The sequence below is a fragment of the Lithobates pipiens genome, unplaced genomic scaffold (genome assembly GCF_037356315.1).
Source record: "Lithobates pipiens isolate NorthernLeopardFrog02 unplaced genomic scaffold, aLitPip1_a1.2 Scaffold_23, whole genome shotgun sequence".
NCBI lineage: Eukaryota > Metazoa > Chordata > Amphibia > Anura > Ranidae > Lithobates > Lithobates pipiens.
This window is the reverse complement of record NW_027507785.1, coordinates 20,289,258-20,313,210: the sequence shown is the minus strand read 5'-3', so window position 1 is coordinate 20,313,210 and position 23,953 is coordinate 20,289,258. Positions and strand designations below refer to the sequence as shown.

At 42.2% G+C, this 23,953-nt stretch overlaps 1 protein-coding gene across 1 annotated transcript; it reads right to left on the bottom strand.

The window, feature by feature from the left end:
* Positions 1–5,056: 5,056 nt before the first annotated feature.
* LOC143926877 (olfactory receptor 1f45-like) lies at positions 5,057–6,733 on the bottom strand. The gene has a single exon (XM_077450917.1). It carries the CDS (start codon positions 6,208–6,210, stop codon positions 5,278–5,280), a length of 933 nt encoding a protein of 310 aa, XP_077307043.1. The 5' UTR covers positions 6,211–6,733; the 3' UTR covers positions 5,057–5,277.
* Between the last annotated feature and the right edge of the window lie 17,220 nt (positions 6,734–23,953).

Sequence of the window (23,953 nt, the reverse complement as noted above, 5' to 3'; positions counted from 1 at the left end):
TCACCCCCTGTCGCCAGTGTCACTAAGGCTGGGTTCACATTGCAGCGGTTTATGAGAACGGATGTGATTCGCACCGCACTGCAGTGCAAATCACATCCGATCTCTGTGCGATTCGAGTTCAGCCATACAGATAGTATGGCTGAATTCGTGTCGCACCCGCCGCAAACTCGCACGGGACCCTTTTTTTGGTCCGCAGCAGAATCGGATCGCATGGGTGTTCACACCATGCGATCCGAGTTTGCAGATCGCACTGCGATATGCGAACTGATCTGGGGGTGTCATTAACATTTCACTGACACTCCCAGCAGTTCGCATAGGGCAGTGTGAACTGCCGCCGGGAGGCATGCGATGCGGGAACCCGCCGCGCATTCGTGGCGTTCCCACATCGCTCCAGTGTGAACCCAGCCTAATAAGCGATCCTTTTTCTGATCACTGTATTAGTGTCACAGGTGACGCTAGTTAGGCAGGTAGGTATTTAGGTTCGCCGCAGCTTTTTATAGCGCCAGGGACCCCCATATACTACCGCATAAAGCCCCCTGATTGCCCCCTAGTTAACCCTTTCACCAGTGATCACCATATAACTGTTACAGGTGACGCTGGTTGGTTAGTTATTTTTTTTTTTATAGTTTCAGGGCAACCGCCATTTATTACCTAGTCTCACTAGTGTACCCCTACATTTAGGGGTGTCTACTTTCCAAAATGGGGTCATTTGGGGGGGGGATTTGTGCCATCTTGGCATTTTATGGCCTTCAAAACTGTAACGCCCTTAGAAAGCCTGAAGGCGGTGCTTGGTTTTCGGGGCCCCGTACGCGGCTAGGCTCCCAAAAAGTCCCACATATGTGGTATCCCCGTACTCAAGAGAAGCAGCAGAATTTATTTTGGGGTGTCATTTCACATATGCCCATGGCATGCGTGAGCAATATATCATTTAGTGACAACTTTGTGAAAAAAAAAAAAAAAAGTTTGTAATTTTCCCGCAACTTGTGGCAAAATATAAAATATTCCATGGACTCAACATGCCTCTCAGCAAATAGCTTGGGGTGTCTACTTTCTAAAATGGGGTCATTTGTGGGGGTTTTGTGCCATTTTGGCATTTTATGGCCTTCAAAACTGTAATAGGTAGTGAGGAGTGAAGTCAAATATTTACGCCCTTAGAAAACCTGAAGGCGGTTCTTGGTTTTCGGGGCCCCGTACGTGGCTAGGCTCCCAAAAAGTCCCACATATGTGGTATCCCCGTACTCAGGAGAAGCAGCAGAATTTATTTTGGGGTGTCATTTCACATATGCCCATAGCATGTGTGAGCAATATATCATTTAGTGACAACTTTGTGAAAAAAAAATTTAAAAAAATTAAAGTTTGTAATTTTCCCGCAACTTGTGGCAAAATATAAAATAATCCATGGACTCAAAATGCCTCTCAGCAAATAGCTTGGGGTGTCTACTTTCTAAAATGGGGTCATTTGTGGGGGTTTTGTGCCATCTTGGCATTTTATGGCCTTCAAAACTGTAATAGGTAGTGAGAAGTGAAATCAAAAATTTACGCCCTTAGAAAGCCTGAAGGCGGTGCTTGGTTTTCGGGGCCCCGTACGCGGCTAGGCTCCCAAAAAGTCCCACATATGTGGTATCCCCGTACTCAGGAGAAGCAGCAGAATTTATTTTGGGGTGTCATTTCACATATGCCCATAGCATGTGTGAGCAATATATCATTTAGTGACAACTTTGTGTAAAAAAAAAAAAAATTATTTTTTGTCATTATTCAATCGCTTGAGGCAAAAAAATTAAATATTCAATGGGCTCAACATGCCACTTATCAATTTCCTTAGGGTGTCTACTTTCCAAAATGGGGTCATTTGGGGGGGTTTGTACTGCCCTGCCATTTTAGCACCTCAAGAAATGAGATAGGCAGTCGTAAACTAAAAGCTGCGTAAATTCCAGAAAACGTACCTTAGTTTGTAGATGTGACAACTTTTGCGCAAACCAATAAATATACAATTATTGACTTTTTTTTTACCAAAGACATGTGGCTGAATACATTTTGGCCTAAATGTATGACTAAAATTGAGTTTATTGGATTTTTCTAATAACAAAAAGTAGAAAATATCATTTTTTTTCAAAATTTGCGGTCTTTTTACGTTTATATCGCAAAAAATAAAAATCGCAGAGGCAATCAAATACCATCAAAAGAAAGCTCTATTTGTGGGAAGAAAAGGACGCAAATTTTGTTTGGGTACAACATTGCATGACCGCGCAATTACCAGTTAAAGCAGCGCAGTGCCAAATTGTAAAAAGACCTCTGGTCATTTACCAGCAAAATGGTCCGGTCTGAAGGTGGTTAAGCATTATTAAAATCACTGCTCCCAAAAAAACAGCAGTTTTTAAAACTTTTTTTGCATTGATGCATGTCCCCTGGGGCAGGACCCGGGTCCCCAAACACTTTTTATGACAATACCATGCATATAAGCCTTTAAAATAAGCACTTTTGATTATTCATGTTCCTGTGTCATAGACTTTAACGGTGTTCGTGTGTTCGAACAAATTTTTTGCCTGTTTGCATGTTCTGGTGCAAACCAAATGGGGGGGGGGGGAGGGGGTGTTCGGCTCATCCCTAGTTGTGATATATGGTTATTCATTTTTCTCTGGTGGTTGAGTTAAGTCAGGCTTTTATAACTCAGTTTTTGCTCATTTGTTCTTATCGAATGTCTCACACCGTTTTGCGGAATTTCTATCAGTCATGGTGTTATATAGGCCAATAATGGAGGGAACCTGAAGTGTCCAAATGTAGTGTTTGTGTAATGCCCCGTACACACAAGCGGAACTTCCGTCTGAAAAATCTTGGATGGTTTTTCCGACGGAATTCCGCTCAAGCTTGGCTTGCATACACACGGTCACACAAAATTTCTCTGAACTTTCAACCGTCAAGAACGTGGTGATGTACACCACTACGATGAGCCGAGAAAATTAAGTTCAATGCTTCTGAGCATGCGTCGAGTTGTTCCTGAGCACGCGCAGGAATTTTGCGCGTTGGAATTGCTACAGACGATCGGAATTTCCGATCTGAATTTTATCAGTCGGAAAATAGAGAACCTGCTCTCAATCTTTTGCTGGCAGAAATTCCGCCAGCAAAAGACCAATGGAGCATACACATGGTCGGAATTTCCAACCAAAAGCTCTCATCTGACATTTGCTGGCGGAATTTCCGATCGTATGTACAGGGCACAAGGCTTAGATGTCCGTAGGGCATATTTTAAAGGGAATTATTTGGTTGGAGAGAGGTGTTTCAGTCTAGCTGGCAAGTATAAAATTTGACAGGAGAAACTTCACTTCAGATGTAGGTCTGACATTTGCATTGAGATAAAACTATGGGATGAGTTTGGATGGAAAGAAAAGCTTTGGCCTGTGATAATACTGTATGGCTGAGGTGTCCATTTTGATCATATTGCCCTTGGAGAGGTTTAGTTACGAGTATTTCAGCCTAGAGCTTAAGCCTGGAATGCCTGCTGTGTAGAATATTGTAATGGAAGACGTTTTGCTGGAAAAAAAGGTTTTAGTCTATGAGTTAGGTATTAGTTGTGCTTTGTGGAGAATATTTTGATTAAAAAACTTGGGTTGAAAGAAATTCTAGTCTAGAAGGCTATCTGAGTTTGGAGAGAGACATTTTCAGATTGGCGATAAATCGAAGACGTTAATGGTAGAGATGATTGAGACAGGATAGGTTTGATTGTAAAATGATCATTTAACTTTGACGACAAATCTGAAATGAAGGTGAAATGGACACCACTACAAGACTAACTCAATGTATGTAAAAAAAAGCTTTATTAGGCACCAAAATCTTATGTATATTATATTATAAAAAGCACATAGCGCATAAAATCAGGACAATGTTGCTCACACACATTAATAATCATCCTAATTGGTGTTATCCATTGCTGATAGAATCTTGTGCATGGGGGAAAAAAAAGATATTCAAAGCTAGTATACCATCATCATATGACCTGCGACCAAACCTTCTATCCTTGCTGTTGGCTGATACAATATGGTACAGTATAGTGAACAGTAACCATTTAGCACCTTGCCCCCATTTCCAAATACATATCTATTGCAGAAGTCATTCTTTCATATCCCATCTATGTTGGATATATTCCGTTCAGGACAGAGTATCAAATAAAAAGTAAAGGGCAGTAAACTGCAGACATGAACTCATAATGGCCTTTTTACTTACAGTCCCAAATGGTTTATATCACCAATACTACCATACATTTTAGTTCCCTGAGCCAAGAATAAACTGGGCTGACTTCTATTGATGGCCAATGCAATAGGATAGCCAGTACCAGCAAGTACTATTTGTTTCTTCCCATAAGCCCTTGTACACACGGTCGGACATTCCGACAACCAAATCCATCGGATTTTGTCCGAAACTGTTGCATACACACAGTCGGACAAAGTTGTCGGAAAATCCGATCGTTCAGAACGTGATGATGTTATTTCGTTACGACGGGACTACGTTCAGGCTAGTAGCCAATAGCTTTGATGTAGGAATTTGATCTGAGCATGCGTGGCACTTTGTCCGATCGGAATTCTCTACACATGATCGGAGTATGTCCGATCAGAGCATTTTGTCGGAAAATTTTACCAACAAGTTGGAAATCTTGGTCCGTCGGATACTCCGACGGAAACAGTCCGATGGAGACCACACACAGTCAGAATATCCGACAAAATGGTCCGATCGGACACATTCAGTCGGAATCTCCGACCGCGTGTACAAGGGCTAAGAGCACTTAGGATAACACCTGGAGTAAAAATGCCAGTGCCTGACCCCTGCTGCTAAGCAAGGTCTTCATACAACGAGACCATGTGGTAGGAGGAGCAGGGTGCAACAGGTGATTATATTATCTAGAGCATTTTGCGATGGGAGAAGATTTGTTTGGAGACAGTTGTTTTTTTATTTCATGTGTCAAATCTGAAATAGCAGAGTAAACTGGAGTTCAAGTAGTGTAAATTCTGATGCCTCAAAAAAAAAAAAAAAAAATGTTTTCAGTGGGAATAAACAATGGGTCAGTTGCGTTAAATTGCAAAAAATTAACCTGCTCCATATGGGGTGGCTTCAAAATGTCCTCCCAATCCAAAATGTGCATTTATTTTTAACAGTGTAGCAATATTTTATGAAATAATTTGGCTTCCAAAGTCCAACCAGGTACCTTCTTAATCCATTAAGTTAAAGTGTGTGTTAGCTTGGCCATAAATGTATCTCAGTATCACAAAGCACGACCAGGTTTCTCGTTCAGGTGTCATAAAAGCATTGCGTGATGAGTTTCTTCAGAGACTGTCTCACATCTCGATTCCTTAGACTGTAAATGAAAGGATTCAGCATAGGTGTAATGATGGTGTAAGCCATGCTAACAATACGATCATACTGGTAAGAATAATCAGAGGGAGGACGGAAGTAAATGAAAATGATGGTGCCATAGAACAAACAAATGACCATGAGATGGGAAGAACAGGAGGAAAAGGCTTTGCTTTGGCTGCTGCTGGTCTTCATTTTCACTATAGCCCATCCAATAAGTACATAGGAGATGAGTATAAAAATAAATGGTATAATTATAGCTATAGAACCTTCGGTGTATATGAGGAGCTCAGCTAATGTAGTACTGGAGCAGGACAATTTGATGAGGGGGGTCATGTCACAGAAAAAGTGGTGGATCAGTCTGTCCTCACAGTACTTTAATTGTGAGAGAGTATACGTGTGCAACAGTGAATGCAGAGATGCTGCCACCCAACAACTGCTAGACAGGATGACCACAAGCTTATCACTCATTAATGAGGTGTAGCGTAAGGGGATACAAACAGCTACACATCGATCAAAAGCCATGACTGAGAGAAGAAAAATCTCAGTAACCCCCAGGAACACAAAGAAGTACATCTGCAGGAAACAGCCATGGAAGGAGATTGCGGCTTCACCATAAAGAATACAGGACAGAAGCTTGGGAACCGTCACTGTAGAGAAAGAGATGTCCACTACCGACAGGTTCCCTAAGAAAAAGTACATTGGTGTGTGCAACTGTGGAGAAAGTTTAATAGAACTTAATAAAAGTAAATTAGCAATCCACGTGAAGGTGTATATGACCAGAATGGTGGAGAAAAGAGCACCATGGTTGTATTGAAGGTCTGAGAAGGCCAGAAGTATGAAGCCGGAAGTAAGATTGACTTTTTCCATTACAAATTAATTAGAATTCAGAAAGGTCACGTGAAAGGACAATAACCACCAAACAGAAAGAAACATGGATGTCAGCTTTACTGTAGAACGATACCAGTGGACCTACATATGTCATATACTACAACAGGAATGTTCAGTATACTACATGTAACATCTTTCCATGTGATATCAAAAGTTTATGAGATTCCCAATCTCTTCAAACTAGTGCCATGACTGAAAGAGAATATTGCATTCCTCAGTAGAGGATTATGATAGAACTCAGTTAAAGTAAGTTAGCAGTCAAGATGAATGTGTATATAAGCAGAATGGTGTACATTAGAAGAGTGTGGCTGTAGTGGAGATCAGAGAACCTCCCTCAGAGGAACAAAGCTGGAAGTTAGATGGACTTTATCCATGACTATGATCTATAAGTGCGCATTCATTCATTCATACCAGCCCAGAGCATTTTGCTGCTCCAGCTAGTGTCTATTGTAGGTCACCGCATATAGGGGTTCATTTACTAAAACTGGAGCGTGCAAAATCTGGTGCGGTTGTACATGGTAGCCAATCAGCTTCTAACTTCAGCTTGTTCACTTAAACTTTGACAAAAAGAAAAAAAAAATAAGAAGCTGATTGGTTTCTGTGCAGAGTTGCACCAGATTTTGCACTTTCCAGTTTTAGTAAATCACCCCCATAGTGTGAAAGAGGCTCATATGAATGGACTTGTTCACTTGTGCTTCTTCCTCTCTTACACCGATTCCGACAATATGACCTCAGATACAACCTTTTTTTTTTTTTTTACAGAAGTATATATTTTTAAATATTTTACACAAAAGCATTTTCCTCTAACGACTTTTCCACATTTTCGCTGCTCTTACTGAACAAAATCTTCATTCAGATTACAATCATAGGGCGGGCTTTGGAATTGATTTACTGAACACCGAAGGCAGGTTGGCTGTTGACTCTGCCATAGAATTTTTACTTTGCAAGAGGATTTTCCCTTAGCTTATTGGATGTGTTGAAGATTCACTTGGCAAAGAATAAGCAATCATATGCAAAGGGGTGGGGGGTGGGGGGGGGCAGTAGTTTTGCTTGCACATGATTGGGTGATTGAAGTCATAAAAGCTTAAACTCCTTCACTAAGCAAAATGGAAATTGACTTGCAGCGCGACAAAATGGAAACAAAGTACTTGCGCGCTAACCAATAACTGAAGTAAATAAACCCAAGGAAGCTGCCAAAGCTCAAATGTGTCCTCACATGTGATAACAATAAATATAAAAACATATGTGGTGCCCTATGTGGTCTTTATCTGAGGTGAGCTGCTAGAGCACACATGGTGGATCTTGGATGGCGCCACATTTCTTTTTAAAATTTACTTGCAAAGTGAAAATTTTTTTTGCAAAATGAACAGCCTATTTGCTTATAGTAAATCAGCCTCTCTCTGTCTCTAGCCTTGTGGTTATGGTAGCACCAAAACAAAAAAGTAAACAGCCGCTCAACCCAAACCAAAGGTTGTCTGCTTCTAAGAATAAAGCCAAGTACACACGATCGGACTTTCAATGGCAAATGTTGGATGTCAGGCTGTTGGCAGACAATCCGATCGTGTGTATGCTCCATCAGACAATTGTTGCTGGACTTTCAAATGTTGGATGGCAGGTTTTCAAATTTTCCGCCAACAAATGTGTGTTGTTGGATTTTCCGATCGTGTGTACCCAAGTCCATCGGACAAAAGTCCAAAGTACACACACGCATGCTCGGAAGCAGAAGCGGTCGGTCTTGTAAACTAGCGTTTGTAATGGAGAATTAACATTCTTGATGTGGCAAATTATGAAATCTCCAAATGCAGCGCACATTCTCTTCTTCTTTAATGGGATAATAAACAAGCTGCTGATGGAGTTATTGCAAACGGATTTTCAAAGACTTATTTTTTCTAGTGATATCAAGAATAATATTATTATGTTTTTTTTTTTTTACTTGTGCAAGTTACCACAACACCATTATCCCCTAGTTCAGTGATGGCGAACCTTGGCACCCCAGATGTTTTGGAACTACATTTCCCATGATGCTCGTGCACTCTGCAGTGAAGTTGAGCATCATGGGAAATGTAGTTCCAAAACATCTGGGGTGCCAAGGTTCGCCATCACTGCCCTAGTTTATAAGATCAAAGATACAACTATGTTGGTGTCCCTTGTCAATTTTATTGTATTTTTTAAAATGTAACTGCCTACTCCCAAACTGTCATTTGAAGTAAAACACATAGCCAAGTATTATTCTCCACAATTCTTTTACTGTGCATTAAAAAAAAAAAAAAAACATGCTATCTGCCAATAACCAAAAAGTGCATTCTATGCACACAAAAATATAGAAAATATACCAAATTAAATCATTATTCAACCAAAAAAATAATGTCAAAGCAATAACTCCAAGGCCAATAATAAATACCACGTCATCTCCGATTCCACAACGTTTCTGGTTGATGAACAGCTGTTAAGAAACAAACTTAGTAAAACATCTGCTTATTGCAGCCAAAGCATGTATTCCAGCATTGTGGAAAAGCAATACATCTCCTACAAGAACTCAGTGGCTGGCAAGGATTTCAGAAATACAACAAATGGAGGATCTGATTGTCAATGAAGGAAAAAGAGGAGAAATATCGTAGGATATGGGCCCCATATTTTCAATTTAGAGAACAGGTTATTCGAGGTGAATAGACTACGAAGAAGTTGGCAGGGATGCCAAAAGACGGGGAGAGTAGGGAAGGAGGGGGAGGGGAGGAGAGAAGAAAAATGTATTTATTTATTTATTTATTTATTTAATTTATTCTTTTTTTTTATTTCGGTTTTTTTTTGCCTATAGAGGCGGTACCAGGATATGAACCTAGATAGTTGGGAGGGAAGGGGTTAAGAAAAATAATAAAGGTATATATTTGTAATGGAAAAATGAGAAGGCAACTTAATAAGTAATATGGAGATGGAAGTGAGTTAAATGAGGTGATTATATGCTATTGATGGGAATTGTTATGCGAGAGATGTATACCACTGCTTTGTAAGGTTAAGAAAAAAATGGATACAATAAAAGAAAAATAAAGAATAAAAAAAAAAAAAAACAAACAGAAAAGCACGAAATGAAAAGTGTAAACTGAAAAGCGCTAAATGAAAAACACGAAAAGAAAAGCACAAATCAACACTCACCAAACTTCTACTAACACGAAATTAGCAGAAGGAGCCCAAAGGGTGGCGCTAAAGAGCTGAAAAACGACGTAGTGCGTCTAGTACGTCATTACGTTCGTAATTGTTGGCCAACATTTGTGTTACCGTGTATATGCAAGACAAGTTTGAGCCAAAACCCTTCGAACAAGATTTCACGGTTTTGTTGGCCAACAATCCGATCGTGTGCACGAGGCATAAGAGTATATTGTATAATGTGTTTTTGACAATATTTCCCCCATTCTGTGTTGAAGTTCCTGCAACATGGGGAAATCAACTGTAACAATTTTGGCAACACAGGTCCAGCAGAGCGCCATTTCAAGTTGGGGCCTCAATAAACATGAAAATAAAATTGTCCCATTGTATGTTTATTCAATTTTATCCTTTTGACGTACCATGTGTGCCATTCTTCCAGACAGTTTCAGGGACATAGAAATCTCCCATCATGACCCCTGCACCACCCTTGGTATTAGTGTAAGGTGCCGAGTCTCTACCTTCTCATTATACTCTGGAACCTTCAACATACTGGGCTCAATATGTCACTTACCGTATTCTGGAGACAGAGATTTGATAGATGAAGGCAGCTCTCTATATATGATGTATAGTTTCCTTTCTTTCAATGATCTGCGTGTCACCAGGGACTTAATTATATTTTCAGAAATAATTCGTTTTTCTCCTGTGTTTAACAAGAAATGAATGCTAGAAATAATACTCCTTTCAGTATTTACATCAGTGATATCAATTATGTTGACTTATTATGTTTATTACAGGTAGTCTACAGATTGTAGACTACCTTACAGGAAGACCACAGTATGTGCGTTTGCAAGACTGTGTGTCAGATAGGGTGATCAGCAATATTGGGGTTCCACAGGGGACAGCTCTCTCTCCCTTTATTTTTTTACTGTCTACACCACTGATTTGAGCTACCAGAGTCTTGCCATCTTCAGAAGTTTCCTGATGACTCTGCAGTAGTTGGATGCATCAGGGATGGGGAAGAGACTGCTTATAGGACTGTGGTGGAAATTAATCATCTGTATCTAAATGTAACAAAGACAAAAGAGCTGGTTGTGGATTTCAGAAAGAGGAAGCCACCAGTGACCCCAATCCCCATCTGAGGAGTGGATATGGAGGCAGTTGCAAGTATCTGGGGGTGAATATATATAATAAACGTGGCCTGGAGCAAGAACACTGAGGTGCTCCATAGGAAGGGGCAGAGCCACCTCTAATTTTTGAGGAGACTGAGGTCCTTTAACATCTTCCTGGATGATGCTGAAGATGTTTTATGAGTCTGTGGTGGCCAACGCTCTCCTGGATGCAGTGGCATGCTGGGGAAGTCCGACACCAACAGACTCAACAAACTGATTCGCAAGTCCAGTGATGTTGTTGGATTGGAATTGGAGTCTTTTACAACAGTGTTTGAGAGGAGAATGTTGTTCAATCTTGGACAACTCCTCCCACCCACTCCACAATACGCTGGTCAGTCTGCGGAGTACCATCAGTGACAGATTGTTACACCCACAATGCACCACAGAGCGACACAGGAAATAATTTTTGCCTGTGGCGATCAAGATATATAATTATTTTCTGTGAGGGCTGGAGGTGAAGATTTAATTCTGGTTGTTTGCGATCAGGATTTTGTGTTGTTTTTATAATATGTTTGGTATTGTGTTGTCGGTTATTATCTGGGCTGGTGTTATGCCTCGTACACATGTTCGGACTATCCGGCGGACTTAGTGCGGTGGACTTAGTCTGGCGGACAACCTGTCGGACTTTGCAGCGGAGGTCCGCCAGACTTTCCCGAGCGGACCTGCCCACACACGACCGGACTTTTCCAGCGGACAGCCCACTGCACTATGGCGGGAGTCCGCAGAACTTTTGAAACGAACGGACTTGCCCATACACAGAGTAAAGTCCTTTCATTTTGAACGCAGCTCCAGGTAGACGGAACTAGTGAAGGATGTCAATGCCGCCGCCTCCATCACCATGTGACAATGAGTGATGTCACATGGTGACCCCGCCCCTTATGATGTCACAACCCTGGAGGATGCTGGGCCAGTGACATCATAACGGGCGGGGTCACTGCTGTCCCTATATAAGTCGCCGCACAACGCGCCCCCCACATTACGGCCGGAGAGAGCGTCGTGTCAACTTCTGAAGAAGGAAGAAGAGAAGAAGCAGAAGGCGACAGCGGCAGCGACAGAAGACCAGACCAACGCTAGTTAAAGAGCTGGAAGAAGAAAGCGGAGGCCCGGCAAGAAGAACCGAAGAGCAGGACAAGACCTGATGTCGGAAGAAGACCCCCAGACGGCGTAGGCGATGAAGAAGAAAGCCGGGCTCCTCCGCTAGTAAAAGAGATAGCAAAGAAGAAGACGGAAGAAGAGAAGACCCCCTGGAGCTGTCTAATAAAGTATTTTAAAAAACTGTGTTGTGTTTTTTTTTCTGTACACTTTTTCCCCAGGTGAATGGGTAGGGGTACAATGTACCCCATACTCATTCACATAGGGTAGGGGGCCAGAATCTGGGGGCCCCCTTATTAAAGGGGGCTCCCGGATTCGGATAAGCCCCCCGCCCGCAGACCCCAACCTCATCAACATGGGGACAAGGTGCCATGTTGAGGGCACGCGGCCTGGTACGGCTCAGGAGGGAGGGGGCACTCGCTCGTCCCCACCCCCTTTCCTGACCAGCCGGGCTGCGTGCTTGGATAAGGGTCTGATATGGACTTTGGGGGGACCCCCGCTCCGTTTTTTCGGCGTAGGGCTTCCCCTTTAAGTCCATACCAGGTGACGGGCTAGCGAGGTGTCAATCGATGGAGGCGGCAACATTGACTTCCTTCGCTAGTTCCATCTACCTGGAGTCACGTTTAAAATGAACTGACTTTTCTCCCTGTGTGGGCAAGTCCGTTCATTTCAAAAGTCCAGTGGTCTAGCACATAGATGGGCGGATTGTCCGCCGGACTGCCGAGTCCGCTGGACAATTTTGAGTCAAAACTTCTTTCTAAGTCGGCCGGACTTTTGGGAACAAAAAGTCCACCGGATAGTCCGATCGTGTGTATGCATCTGTTTTTGCATCTTGTTCAGTCTATTGCTGTGACTTTGTGTTATCTTTGTAAAATGTGTCTGTGTCATAACAATTTCACAATTTCCCTTTGGGATTAATAAAGTATTCTGTATGTTTAACTAGGCATCCTTTTATGTTTTAGTCATTGTTTTCTTATTTTTATTCATTATAACTCAATGCTGGGTAAATGGCTGCACACAGATGAAACACATATATGAGAGTTGATCTACCTGCCAACGGATTTGTATTTTTTATCTTGTGGGTTCAGAGCAGTGGAGGCTGGTGTTTTTTTTTTGGGGGGGCATAAAAAACACCCCCCTCCTGGTCGGCCGCTATTCGCTATTGTCACACAAGTGCATGTGCTCGGTGCGCCCCAAGCCAATTAGAGCCTCAGGCTCTAATCACATGCTTAAAAAAAAAACCCTGATTGGAATCCATGTGTCTGGCGCCACGCATGTAGATTAGGGGGCCGGATGCATGGATTGGGTGGAGGCGCCCCTGCAACGCTTATGGACGGTCCACCCCTGGTTCAGAGATTTATACAGCTCTAAAAGGCAGCACAGTCAGGTGGATGACATCACTTACAGTTCAGGAACACAATGATGTCACCTCTTCACCCTCTGCTAGCAAAAAGGACAGGAAAAGTGCAGCAGCACCCCATTAAATATTTTCACTTTTAAATCCTTTTTATTTTTCTGCAGTATTACTGTCTCGTTCCTTCCTTCTAATATCATTTTTATGTATGTTGTAGCTTGCACCAAAGCACCGCAAATGTATATAGCCTATTACCAAAGCTGCTTTTAATTGCTTCTGGACCCCCCAGTCGGTACAAAGCAGGGATAAGAAACAAAGAGATATTTAGCAAAAATTAGCACACTGTACACACATTGTTAGGTGCACATTTAACACTTTGATCGCCCTAGATTAGGGCTGCACGATTAATCTTTAAAAAATCGTGATCTCAATTCATCCCCCTCACGATCTTAATCCGGCATTTCCACGATTAATGTCAACAGTGCAGAGCCATTCTCTGCTCACAAACAAAAAAAAACGGCAAAGTTCATCACAACATTGCTCAGCACTGAGAAATAACTATAAACATTGTATCATTTGGTTCTTTTAGATCAAGGAGATGATCTTCGGTCTGCAAATGAGGTCAGTTTAATCACTTAAAGCACTGCTCTGGCCAAAAAACATAAAAAATTAAAAGCCAGCAGCTACACATACTGCAGCTGCTGGCTTTTAACAAAAGGACACTTACCTGTCCTGGAGTCCAGTGGTGTCGGCACCGCAGCTGATGTTTCCATCAGCTGTCGGGTGCTGCCGATGCCATTGCAGGCAAGGGTACCCGGCAGTGTAGCCTTAAGGCTTCACGCCGGGAACCCTACTGCGCATGTGCGAGGCCCTGCTCCTCTCTCCTACTGGCCCGGCCACAGGGAGAGGAGGAAGGAGTCCCGCGGTGATGTCACGGGCCACAACCCGGACTCCCGGAAGGTGCCAATTGTGGCACCGGAGGGGGAGAGGAGACAAGTGAGCAGAAGTTTCACTTTTGGGTAGATCTCCCCTTTAAAGACTAAGCCATTTTTCTGACACTTGTGGCTTACAAGTTCAATCAGTATTTTTTTCTGGTATTCTGGCACTGTAATGGTGTCACACACTCGACAGTAGCTGTAAAATTCCTAATGTTTTTTCAGGGTAAATCCTGTGTTACACCCCAGATTATAAAGCCTATTCAGGTGCTCCAGCACTGTAAAGGTGCTACACAATGTTTCTGCAGGTTGACCTTAGTTGCAAAATTTCTAATGTTTGTTGCAGGATAAATCCTTTGTTGCACCTCTTCTGGTTCTCCGACACTCAGAAAATTATTAGTGGCTACTGTGTCAAGTATAAAGGCCCGTACACACGGTCGGACTTTTTGACAACAAACATGCAAATTAGCTGTTTTGGAGCAACATCCGACTGTGTGTACGCTCCATCGGACAAACTTTTTCTGTTTTCATCGGACTTTTGTTGGCTCTGCGAACGGACAAACTTTTTGACAACAGAAGTCCGATGGAGCAAAGTCCTACCGTGTGTACGCAAAAGCATCGGACTTTTGTACAAGGTACAAACACGCATGCTCAGAACCATTGCAAACGATCAGACTACAATACAGAAGTTGACCAAAGGTGGCGCTGGAGTCATTGAACGTCCTCTTTTGAAGCGGCGTCAGTACGTTGTGACGTCATTACGTTCGTGTTTGTTGTCAAAAAGTCCGACCGTGTGTATGCAATACAAACTTGTGGACAACACACTTTGTACAAAAGTCCACGGAAAAGTTTGTACAAGTCCGACCGTGTGTATGGGGCTTAACACACACTAATGTTTATTTCAATATAAAACCTGCTTCAGCTCTTCATCTAATTTGAGGCCTAACCAAGCTGTTCACATGCTGTCCAGCCACTGAACAATATTTGTGGCTGTTGTCCCTCAGATAATACACTCCAATGTTAATTTCAAGAAACCTGCCTTAACTTAAAGGCCCATACACACGATCAGACTTTTTGACAACAAACATGCAAATTAGCTGATTTGGAGCAACATCCGACCATGTGTACGCTCCATCGGACAAACTTTTTTGGTTTTCATCAGACTTTTGTTGGCTGTGCGAACGGACAAACTTTCTGGCAACAAAAGTCAGATGGAGCAAAGTCTGATCGTGTGTACAGAAAACCATAGGACTTTTGTACAAAGTACAAACAGGCATGCTCAGAACCAATGCAAAAGATCAGACAACAATACAGAAGTTGACCAAAGATGGCGGTAAAGAGCAGAAAAACCACATGATTTGGTGAAAGTTGGCTGAAAAAGTCCTGCTGTGTGTATGCAATACAAGTTCAGGGCCGACGCCCTTTGTACAAAAATCCAAGGGAAAGTTTCTAGTCCTATCGTGTGTATGAGGCTTTAGACCTAAACATCGTGTGAACTTTAGAACCCTATTAAAGTCTATGGGACTCGAACGTTCAAAATCTAAAGTGCTCATTTTAAAGGGTAATATGCAGGTTACTGTCCTAAAAAGTGTTTGGGGACCCGGGTCCTGCCCCAGGGGACATGGATCAATGCAAAAAAAAGTTTTAAAAACGGCAGTTTTTTCAGGAGCAGCGATTTTAATAATGATTAAAGTGAAACAATAAAAGTGTAATATTCCTTTAAATTTCTTACCTGGGGGGTGTCTATAGTATGCCTGTAAAGGGGCAAATGTTTCCCATGCTTAGAACTGTCCCTGCACAAAGTGTAATTTCGCAAGGAAAAAAAGTATTTTAAAATCACTTTGAATTGTCGGCTCCCGTAATACAGAGAACACTCAATGAGTGTTCTCTGTATTACGGAGCCAACAATTCATTCATTGATAAAAAAAAAGCGTGGGGTTCCCCTAAATTCAATTACCAGGCCCTTCAGGTCTGGCATGGATATTAAGGGGAACCCCGCGTCAAATAATTTTTTTTTTTACGTGGGGGTCCCCCTAAAAATCCATACAAGACCCTTTATCCGAGTACGCAACCTGGCAGGCCGCAGGAAAAGAGGGGGGATGAGAGAGCCCCCCCCCTCCTGAACTGTACCAGGCCACATGCCCTCAACATTAGGAGGATGCTTTGGGGGTCTGTGACCCCTCAAAGCACCATGTCCCCATGTTGATGGCGCCGCTGTAGTCAGCGGCGCGTTGCGAGGGGAATTATAGAAGAGCCCCAGTTTTCCACAAATATTGAGGAAAATAGTTGTACATATCTTGTTTGCTGCCCGCATCTCCCTGACGAAAGAATGGCGCTCACCATCGCCTCCTCCAATAGCGGTATTAATATCCAGAGTTAACAACCAATTCCTCATGGAAAAAGATTCTAGCACATAAAGAAAGAAGAGCCCCAGTTTTCCACAAATATTGGGAAAAATCGAGAACTTCCAAATTTTCTGACAACTTTGTCCGACCGTGTGTATGCAACAGTTTTGGACAAAATCCGTCGGACAAAATCCGACAGATTTGGTTGTCGGAATGTCCGACCGGGTGTACAAGGGCTAAGGGGAGCTACTTTAAAACAACGTCTGACCTGAGCCTGATCACAGTGTGTACCCAAATGAGGTGACAGGCTTTGCCTCCAGAGAGGCCAATTCCTTGTATAATTTAAGTAGCTCACATATGAGCTGTGGTTCCAAGTTTGCCACTCCAATGTTTGCTAATCAAAATATGTGCCTAACTGATACATGTATAGTTTTCTTTATCGCATGTAAACTACAAAACTCAATTAAAATCTTTGGTTAGAAAAAAAAAAAAAACGTTGAAAAACACATAGCGCGTGCTCTACAGGAACCGGCACTACATATATATATATATATTTAATGGTTTTTACTTGTAAACAAAAAGTGTCAGAATAGGCCTGGCCTTCAAGTAGTTTAACAAAGCAGGGTGGGGTGAAACCTTTTGGAAAAACAGATGAGAAATACATACAATGTATAAAACATACAAAAACACAATGAGATAACTAGGCTGCAGATGCCAATAAGCCCATGCTCACCAGCAATGCTGCCTGTAGGGGATGTAAGTTTAGTCCACAACATGTGCTGCAGATATGATGGCTGGTTTCCTCTCCCTCGGTTCTTAAAATGAAGTCTGTGCTCCCAGGATGTAACCGTTTCCTTATCTTAGAATGAGGGATGATGGGAGTTTTTATTAAAGTTGTACAGTCTTTGGCTTCTGCAAAACAGTAATTTTATTCCAGGCTCCATCTAGTGGTCACATTTAATATTGCAGGGAGGACAGGCATAAAGAATTTCCCCGCTGAAGGCAAAACAAAGACTATAAAATAACAATTATGAAAATGTGTTTCCATTGCTTTATTTTCAGTTTTTGGTCCTTCCCGGGACCCAGGTCAGTGGTCTCATGTGTATTGGAAGTACCATCTATTGATTTAGTAGCAAGTTGTGACATTGCTTTGTTTGGACAGACTAAAGCCTCATACACACGATCGGACTTTGTACAAACTTTCGCGTGGACTTTTGTACAAAGGGCGTAGTCCACAAGTTTGTATTGCATACAAACGATCTGACTTTTTAGGCAACAAACACGAACGTAGTGATGTTTCAACGTACTGATGACACTTCAAAAGAGGACGTTCAATTACTCCAGCGCCACCTTTGGTCAACTTCTGTATTGTAGTCTGATCTTTTGCATTGGTTCTGAGCATGCGTGTTTGTACCTTGTACAATGTACGATGTTTTTGCGTACACGCGAACGGACTTTGCACCATCGGACTTATGTTGTCAAAAAGTTTGTCCGTTCACACAGCCAACAAAAGTCCGATGAAAACGGAAAAAGTTTGTCCGATGGAGCGTACACACGGTCGGATGCTGCTCCAAAACAGCTAATTTGCATGTTTGTTGTCAAAAAGTCCGATCGTGTGTACGGGCCTTAAGGCGTATATTTTTATTACATTACTACATTTTTATTTTTGGTGCATGATACATTTTACACAGTCTCAGGTATGGTTCCCGGGAATCCATAGACTCTCCCTGTCTTTTTGCCCTTTCTGTATATAAACATCAGCTATTCCATCCCTACCTCTCTGTCTGTAGTCCTTGAAATAAATGAGCAGAAGATATACTCAAAACCACAAAAAAAAAAAATCTTCAAAACTCTCCCCACTCCATATGTCCAGATAGAGACATATGGATTGTCAATCAGAGACAGATAGCCTAAAGGCAAGCATCTTCTGCTGTGTTCTTGCTTTATAAAACCCAAAAATGAGGAGTTAATAATTTTTCATGGGGACTCCCTTTTATACATTTTTATTTGAAGGGAAACAATAAAAGAAATAAAACTTTCGTTTTAAAAGCATTAAACCTGGAACTTGAAAATAGTTGCAAAAACCTTCATACTTTTCCGTTGAAGAGTTTACCAATTCCATTGAACTTTATATGAGTACATTTTTTTTTACATGTCACAATATACAGCAGCAGTATAATTTCTCAAAAAAAAGGATCCAGCAATTCCCTTTAAATAGCCATCCTTGAAGTCCAGATGATGTCATCAGTCTGCTGCAGGCAGGAATTGGGATTTTCTCAGTCTACACTCTCTCAGTGGTCCGAATGCAACATGTAAGCAAGTCACAAGGTTAATCTGTGCCAGACATTCGTGAACGCAGCCAAAAACTGCACAGGCACCAGAATTGAAATGATTGTGTCATCACTGAGCCAGCATCACAGTCCAGGATGTAGGTGATGACCTCCCAAAGGATGCCTAAAAAAGATGGCAGTGTCCTTCTGGAAAGAATAACAGAAGAATGCATTGTTGAGGGGAGTACTGCGATCTTTGTGAGAGATAATAAATACCTGGAAGTAGTATAATGCTGACCGTACACCAATGACGCCACCTCTTTATAAAATCTTTATTAACCACTAGAGATCCGCGCTATAGCCGAATGACGGCTACAGCGCGGACCTGCTTTGCCGGGACGACGTCTATTGACATCGCCCCGTGCACGAACGGCGCTCTCTGTGATCGGCGAGTCTATGAGACTCGCCTGATCACAGATCCGAGCAAGGGGTCGATCCCGACCCCTTACCACGTGATCAGCTGTCAGCCAATGACAGCTGATCATGTGACAAAACAGAGCCGATAATCGGCTATTTTTCCTCCTCGCGCTGACAGCGCGAGGAGAGAAAAAAAAGCTGATCACCGGTGGCCGTGATCGGGACATGCCCCCTGCCAGTTATTAATAAAAGTGCCACCCAGCAGTGCCACCCATCGGTACCCATAGTGCCATACATTAGTGCCCACAGTGCCATACATCAGTGCTCACAGTGCCATACATCAGTACCCACAGTGCCACCTATCAGTGCCCACAGTGCCACCTATCAGTGCCCGCAATCTGCCTCAACACCAGTGCTGCACCTCAGTGCCAGATATCCGTGCCCATCAGTGTCATCTACCAGTGCCCATCCACGCCGCCCATCAGTGCCCAGCAGTGCCACCTATCAGAGCCACCTATCAGTGCTCATCAGTCCCATCTATCAGTGGTACCTATCAGTGCCCCTTAGTGCCACCCATCCGTGCCACCCATCAGTGCCATCTTATCTGTGCCCATCTTTGCCCATCAGTGCCGCCTTATCTGTGCCCATCAGTACTGCCTTATCTGTGCCTATCGGTGCCACCTTATCTGTGCCTATTAGTGTCGCCTTAATTGTGCCTATCAGTGCCCACCAGTGCCGCCTATCAGTGCATTTTAATGAAGGAGAAAAATGACCTGTTTGCAAAATTTTATAACAAACTATTAAACATGATTTTTTTTTTTTTTTGCATCTTTCTTTGTTTGTTTAGCAAAAAATAAAACTCCGAGCTGTAATTAAATACCACCAAAAGAAAGCTCTATTTGTGGGAAAAAAATGATAAAAATTTCATTTGGGTACAGTGTTGTATGCCCGCGCAATTGTCATTCAAAGTGCATCAGCGCTGAAAGCTAAAAATTGGTCTGGGCAGGAGGGGGGTTTAAGTGCCCAGTAAGCAAGTGGTTAAACCATGACAACATACAAAGGGGGTTATTTACCAAAGGCAAATCCACTTTGCACTACAAGTGCACTTGGAAGTAAAGTCGCTGTAAATCAGTGGGGGGCTTGAAAATAAAATAAAAAAAATAGCATTTTTGCTTGCATGTGATTGGATGATAAAATCAGCAGATCTTCCCCTCATTTCAGAGCTTCCCTTCAGATCTACAGCGATCTACAGCAAATGTGAAATAAAAAGGTTATGGCGCTAAACCCTATTAGTGATGAGGTGAGTTGACTTATCAAATCCTAGTGTTTGATTTTTTATATAAAAAGAGAAAGAAAAAGAAAAGAGCTGTTGGTGATACCGTGAAAAAAATATATATCCTAAAGCAATTTTATCCAAGACAAATTGTGTGTGATTAATGTGGAGTCAGCATTCATGTTCCATTATAATAAAAACAAAAAATGAGTATTAAATTATCATATACGTATCAGCCTACTAAAAACATGTAAACCTTCATTAAATGTGCAAATTAGTGGGAATGATGTTAATATTCAACAGTATGTTAGTGTAAAACAGATTGTGCAAACATGTGCAAAAAAATGTACAAAAAGCAACTAAAGGTCAGAACAACCAAGAATCAGAAATAATTTAACCATAAAATCGCATGAAGTCGCTAAATGTGCGAATAGACAATATTTTCAACCAATAATCGCATGAAGACGCATCTGTGTCCAATATAAGTCCAAAATTAATATTTGGCTTGGTAGTGCTGCCTCTTCAGACTATTGTTGTAATTGTTACAAAAAGTCAATGGGGGGTATTTGATTTATTCGTGCAAATAGTGCGGGCTTTCAATTAGAGAACTTCATCCCCGGTGCGCCACTCTGTGCTATAGTATGTGAATGCTCTCACCAGAGTTAATGCCCCTGTGGGGCTGGATGGACCTTCACAATGTAAGCCACTGTGTCGCTCTCTGGCTGCTGCTGGTGCACTGGGTGAAGCTTCGTTGTTCCGTCCGTATGGTATCCAACGTTAATTATATAAGGGAAGACATATCCATAGTGTAATACGTTCTTAACCAAATCGTTCGTTTATTAATATTAAAATCTACTCACATTTTACATTAAAAGCATGTGCATATAGGAAAAACTCCGCCGTTCGTCTCAAACGAGTGCACACAACGTGGCCACGCCCTACGCGTTTCGTCACTACGACGTCGCTCCAGAGGACGTCGTAGTGACGAAACGCGTAGGGCGTGGCCACGTTGTGTGCACTCGTTTGAGACGAACGGCGGAGTTTTTCCTATATGCACATGCTTTTAATGTAAAATGTGAGTAGATTTTAATATTAATAAACGAACGATTTGGTTAAGAACGTATTACACTATGGATATGTCTTCCCTTATATAATTAACGTTGGATACCATACGGACGGAACAACGAAGCTTCACCCAGTGCACCAGCAGCAGCCAGAGAGCGACACAGTGGCTTACATTGTGAAGGTCCATCCAGCCCCACAGGGGCATTAACTCTGGTGAGAGCATTCACATACTATAGCACAGAGTGGCGCACCGGGGATGAAGTTCTCTAATTGAAAGCCCGCACTATTTGCACGAATAAATCAAATACCCCCCATTGACTTTTTGTAACAATTACAACAATAGTCTGAAGAGGCAGCACTACCAAGCCAAATATTAATTTTGGACTTATATTGGACACAGATGCGTCTTCATGCGATTATTGGTTGAAAATATTGTCTATTCGCACATTTAGCGACTTCATGCGATTTTATGGTTAAATTATTTCTGATTCTTGGTTGTTCTGACCTTTAGTTGCTTTTTGTACATTTTTTTGCACATGTTTGCACAATCTGTTTTACACTAACATACTGTTGAATATTAACATCATTCCCACTAATTTGCACATTTAATGAAGGTTTACATGTTTTTAGTAGGCTGATACGTATATGATAATTTAATACTCATTTTTTGTTTTTATTATAATGGAACATGAATGCTGACTCCACATTAATCACACACAATTTGTCTTGGATAAAATTGCTTTAGGATATATATTTTTTTCACGGTATCACCAACAGCTCTTTTCTTTTTCTTTCTCTTTTTATATAAAAAATCAAACACTAGGATTTGATAAGTCAACTCACCTCATCACTAATAGGGTTTAGCGCCATAACCTTTTTATTTCACATTTTCATTTCCCTCTCCTCCCCAATAAGGAAGTGAGGGCTTCAGGCACAGGCAGCTCTAACCCAGTATATTTTTATTTTCAATTTATTTCACATATTTCTATCACTTAGGAGATTTGTTTTTTCCATAGCGCGACTTTATTTATTTATTGATCTACAGCAAGTGCACTTGTAGTGCAGAGTGGATTTGCCTTTAGTAAATCAACCCCAAAGTGTCTCCGCCCATGGATTGCCCCACCTTCACACTTTTCACCCTGATGAGCTTATTCATAGGATTGGAGCGGTCAATAAGGGGGAGGTGATATAGCAGCCACTCCCTCTCCTACGAATAAACCTATCAAGGTGGAACACATCAAGGAGGGGTGGTTGCTGGGCAGGGACACTATACCTGTCTGCTATTCATGGCTTAATACAGATTTTACAAAGAGGTGATGTCATTGGTGTGTGCCAGCATTATATTGTTTCCTGGGCTCCTCAGCCAGCACTTGGCCAACAGTTGGAGAGAAGGCATCAGTCCACAGTGGTGTCATTGGGTCTAACTTCCTGGCAGTGTTACTCTACTAACCAATAATCGTGTTGTGCTATCAAAATGAAGTGCATGTGCACATCATATCATCCAATCAAGTGATAAAGCAATTAACTCCATTACTCCTAGATGACGTTCTATTGGACGAAACACATTGGGTGGTGCTGCAGCGGTGATGCCATCACACCCACCGGAGTGTTAAATGTGTTTTACTGTGTAACGTGATTGTACTCCTATCTATTGTAAGTAGTTTTATCGCTAGTAAAAGCTGAAATTTCTACTACATTAGAGTTCCAGCGGGCGCGCTGGACAGGTAAGTGTCATTATTTTAAAAGTCAGCAGCTGCAGTATTTGTAGCTGCTGGCTTTTAAAAAAAAAAAAAACACGGACTCCCGCTTTAAGCGCAGCCAGATCTCCATCTCTGACGTCTAACCAGCTGGTAAGTGGCCTGAGAGTGGGGTGTGCACCTGGGTATGAAGCATTGTTCACTCACATTGGATTACTGGATCTTGATGACACATACACTATATTGTCAAAAGTATTGGGACACCAGCCTTTACACGCACATGAACTTTAATAGCATCCCAGTCTTAGTCTGTAGGGTTCAATATTGAGTTGGCTCCACCCTTTGCAGCTATAACAGCTTCAGCTCTTCTGGGAAGGCCGTCCACAAAGTTAAGGAGTGTCTATGGGAATGTTTGACCATTCTTCCAGAAGAACATTTGTGAGTTCAGGTACTGATGTTGGACAAGAATACTTAGCTCACAGTCTCTGCTCTAATTCATTACAAAGGTGTTCTATTGGATTGGAGTCAAGTTCCTCCACCCCAAACTCGCTCATCCATGTCTTTATGGACCTTGCTTTGTGCACTGGTGTGTAGTCATGTTGGAACAGGAAGGGGCCATCCCCAAACTGTTCCCACAAAGTTGGGAGCATGAAATTGTATAAAATGTCTTGGTATGCTGACACCTTAAGAATTCCCTTCACTGGAACTAAGGGGCCAAGCCCAACCCCTGAAAAACAACCCCACACCATAATCCCCCCTCCACCAAATGATTTGGACCAGTGCACAAAGCAAGGTCCATAAAGACAAGGGTGAGGGAGTTCGGGGTGGAGGAACTTGACTGGCCTGACCTCAGCCCAATAGAACACCTTTGGGGTCAATTAGAGCAGAGTCTGAGAGCCAGGCCTTCTCGTCCAACATCAGTGCCTGACCTCACAAATGCACTTCTTGAAGAATGGTCAAACAT

Bases quoted from the DNA above. Each gene is read 5' to 3' on its own strand.
- LOC143926877 (XM_077450917.1), bottom strand. From the start codon at position 6,210: ATGGAAAAAGTCAATCTTACTTCCGGCTTCATACTTCTGGCCTTCTCA.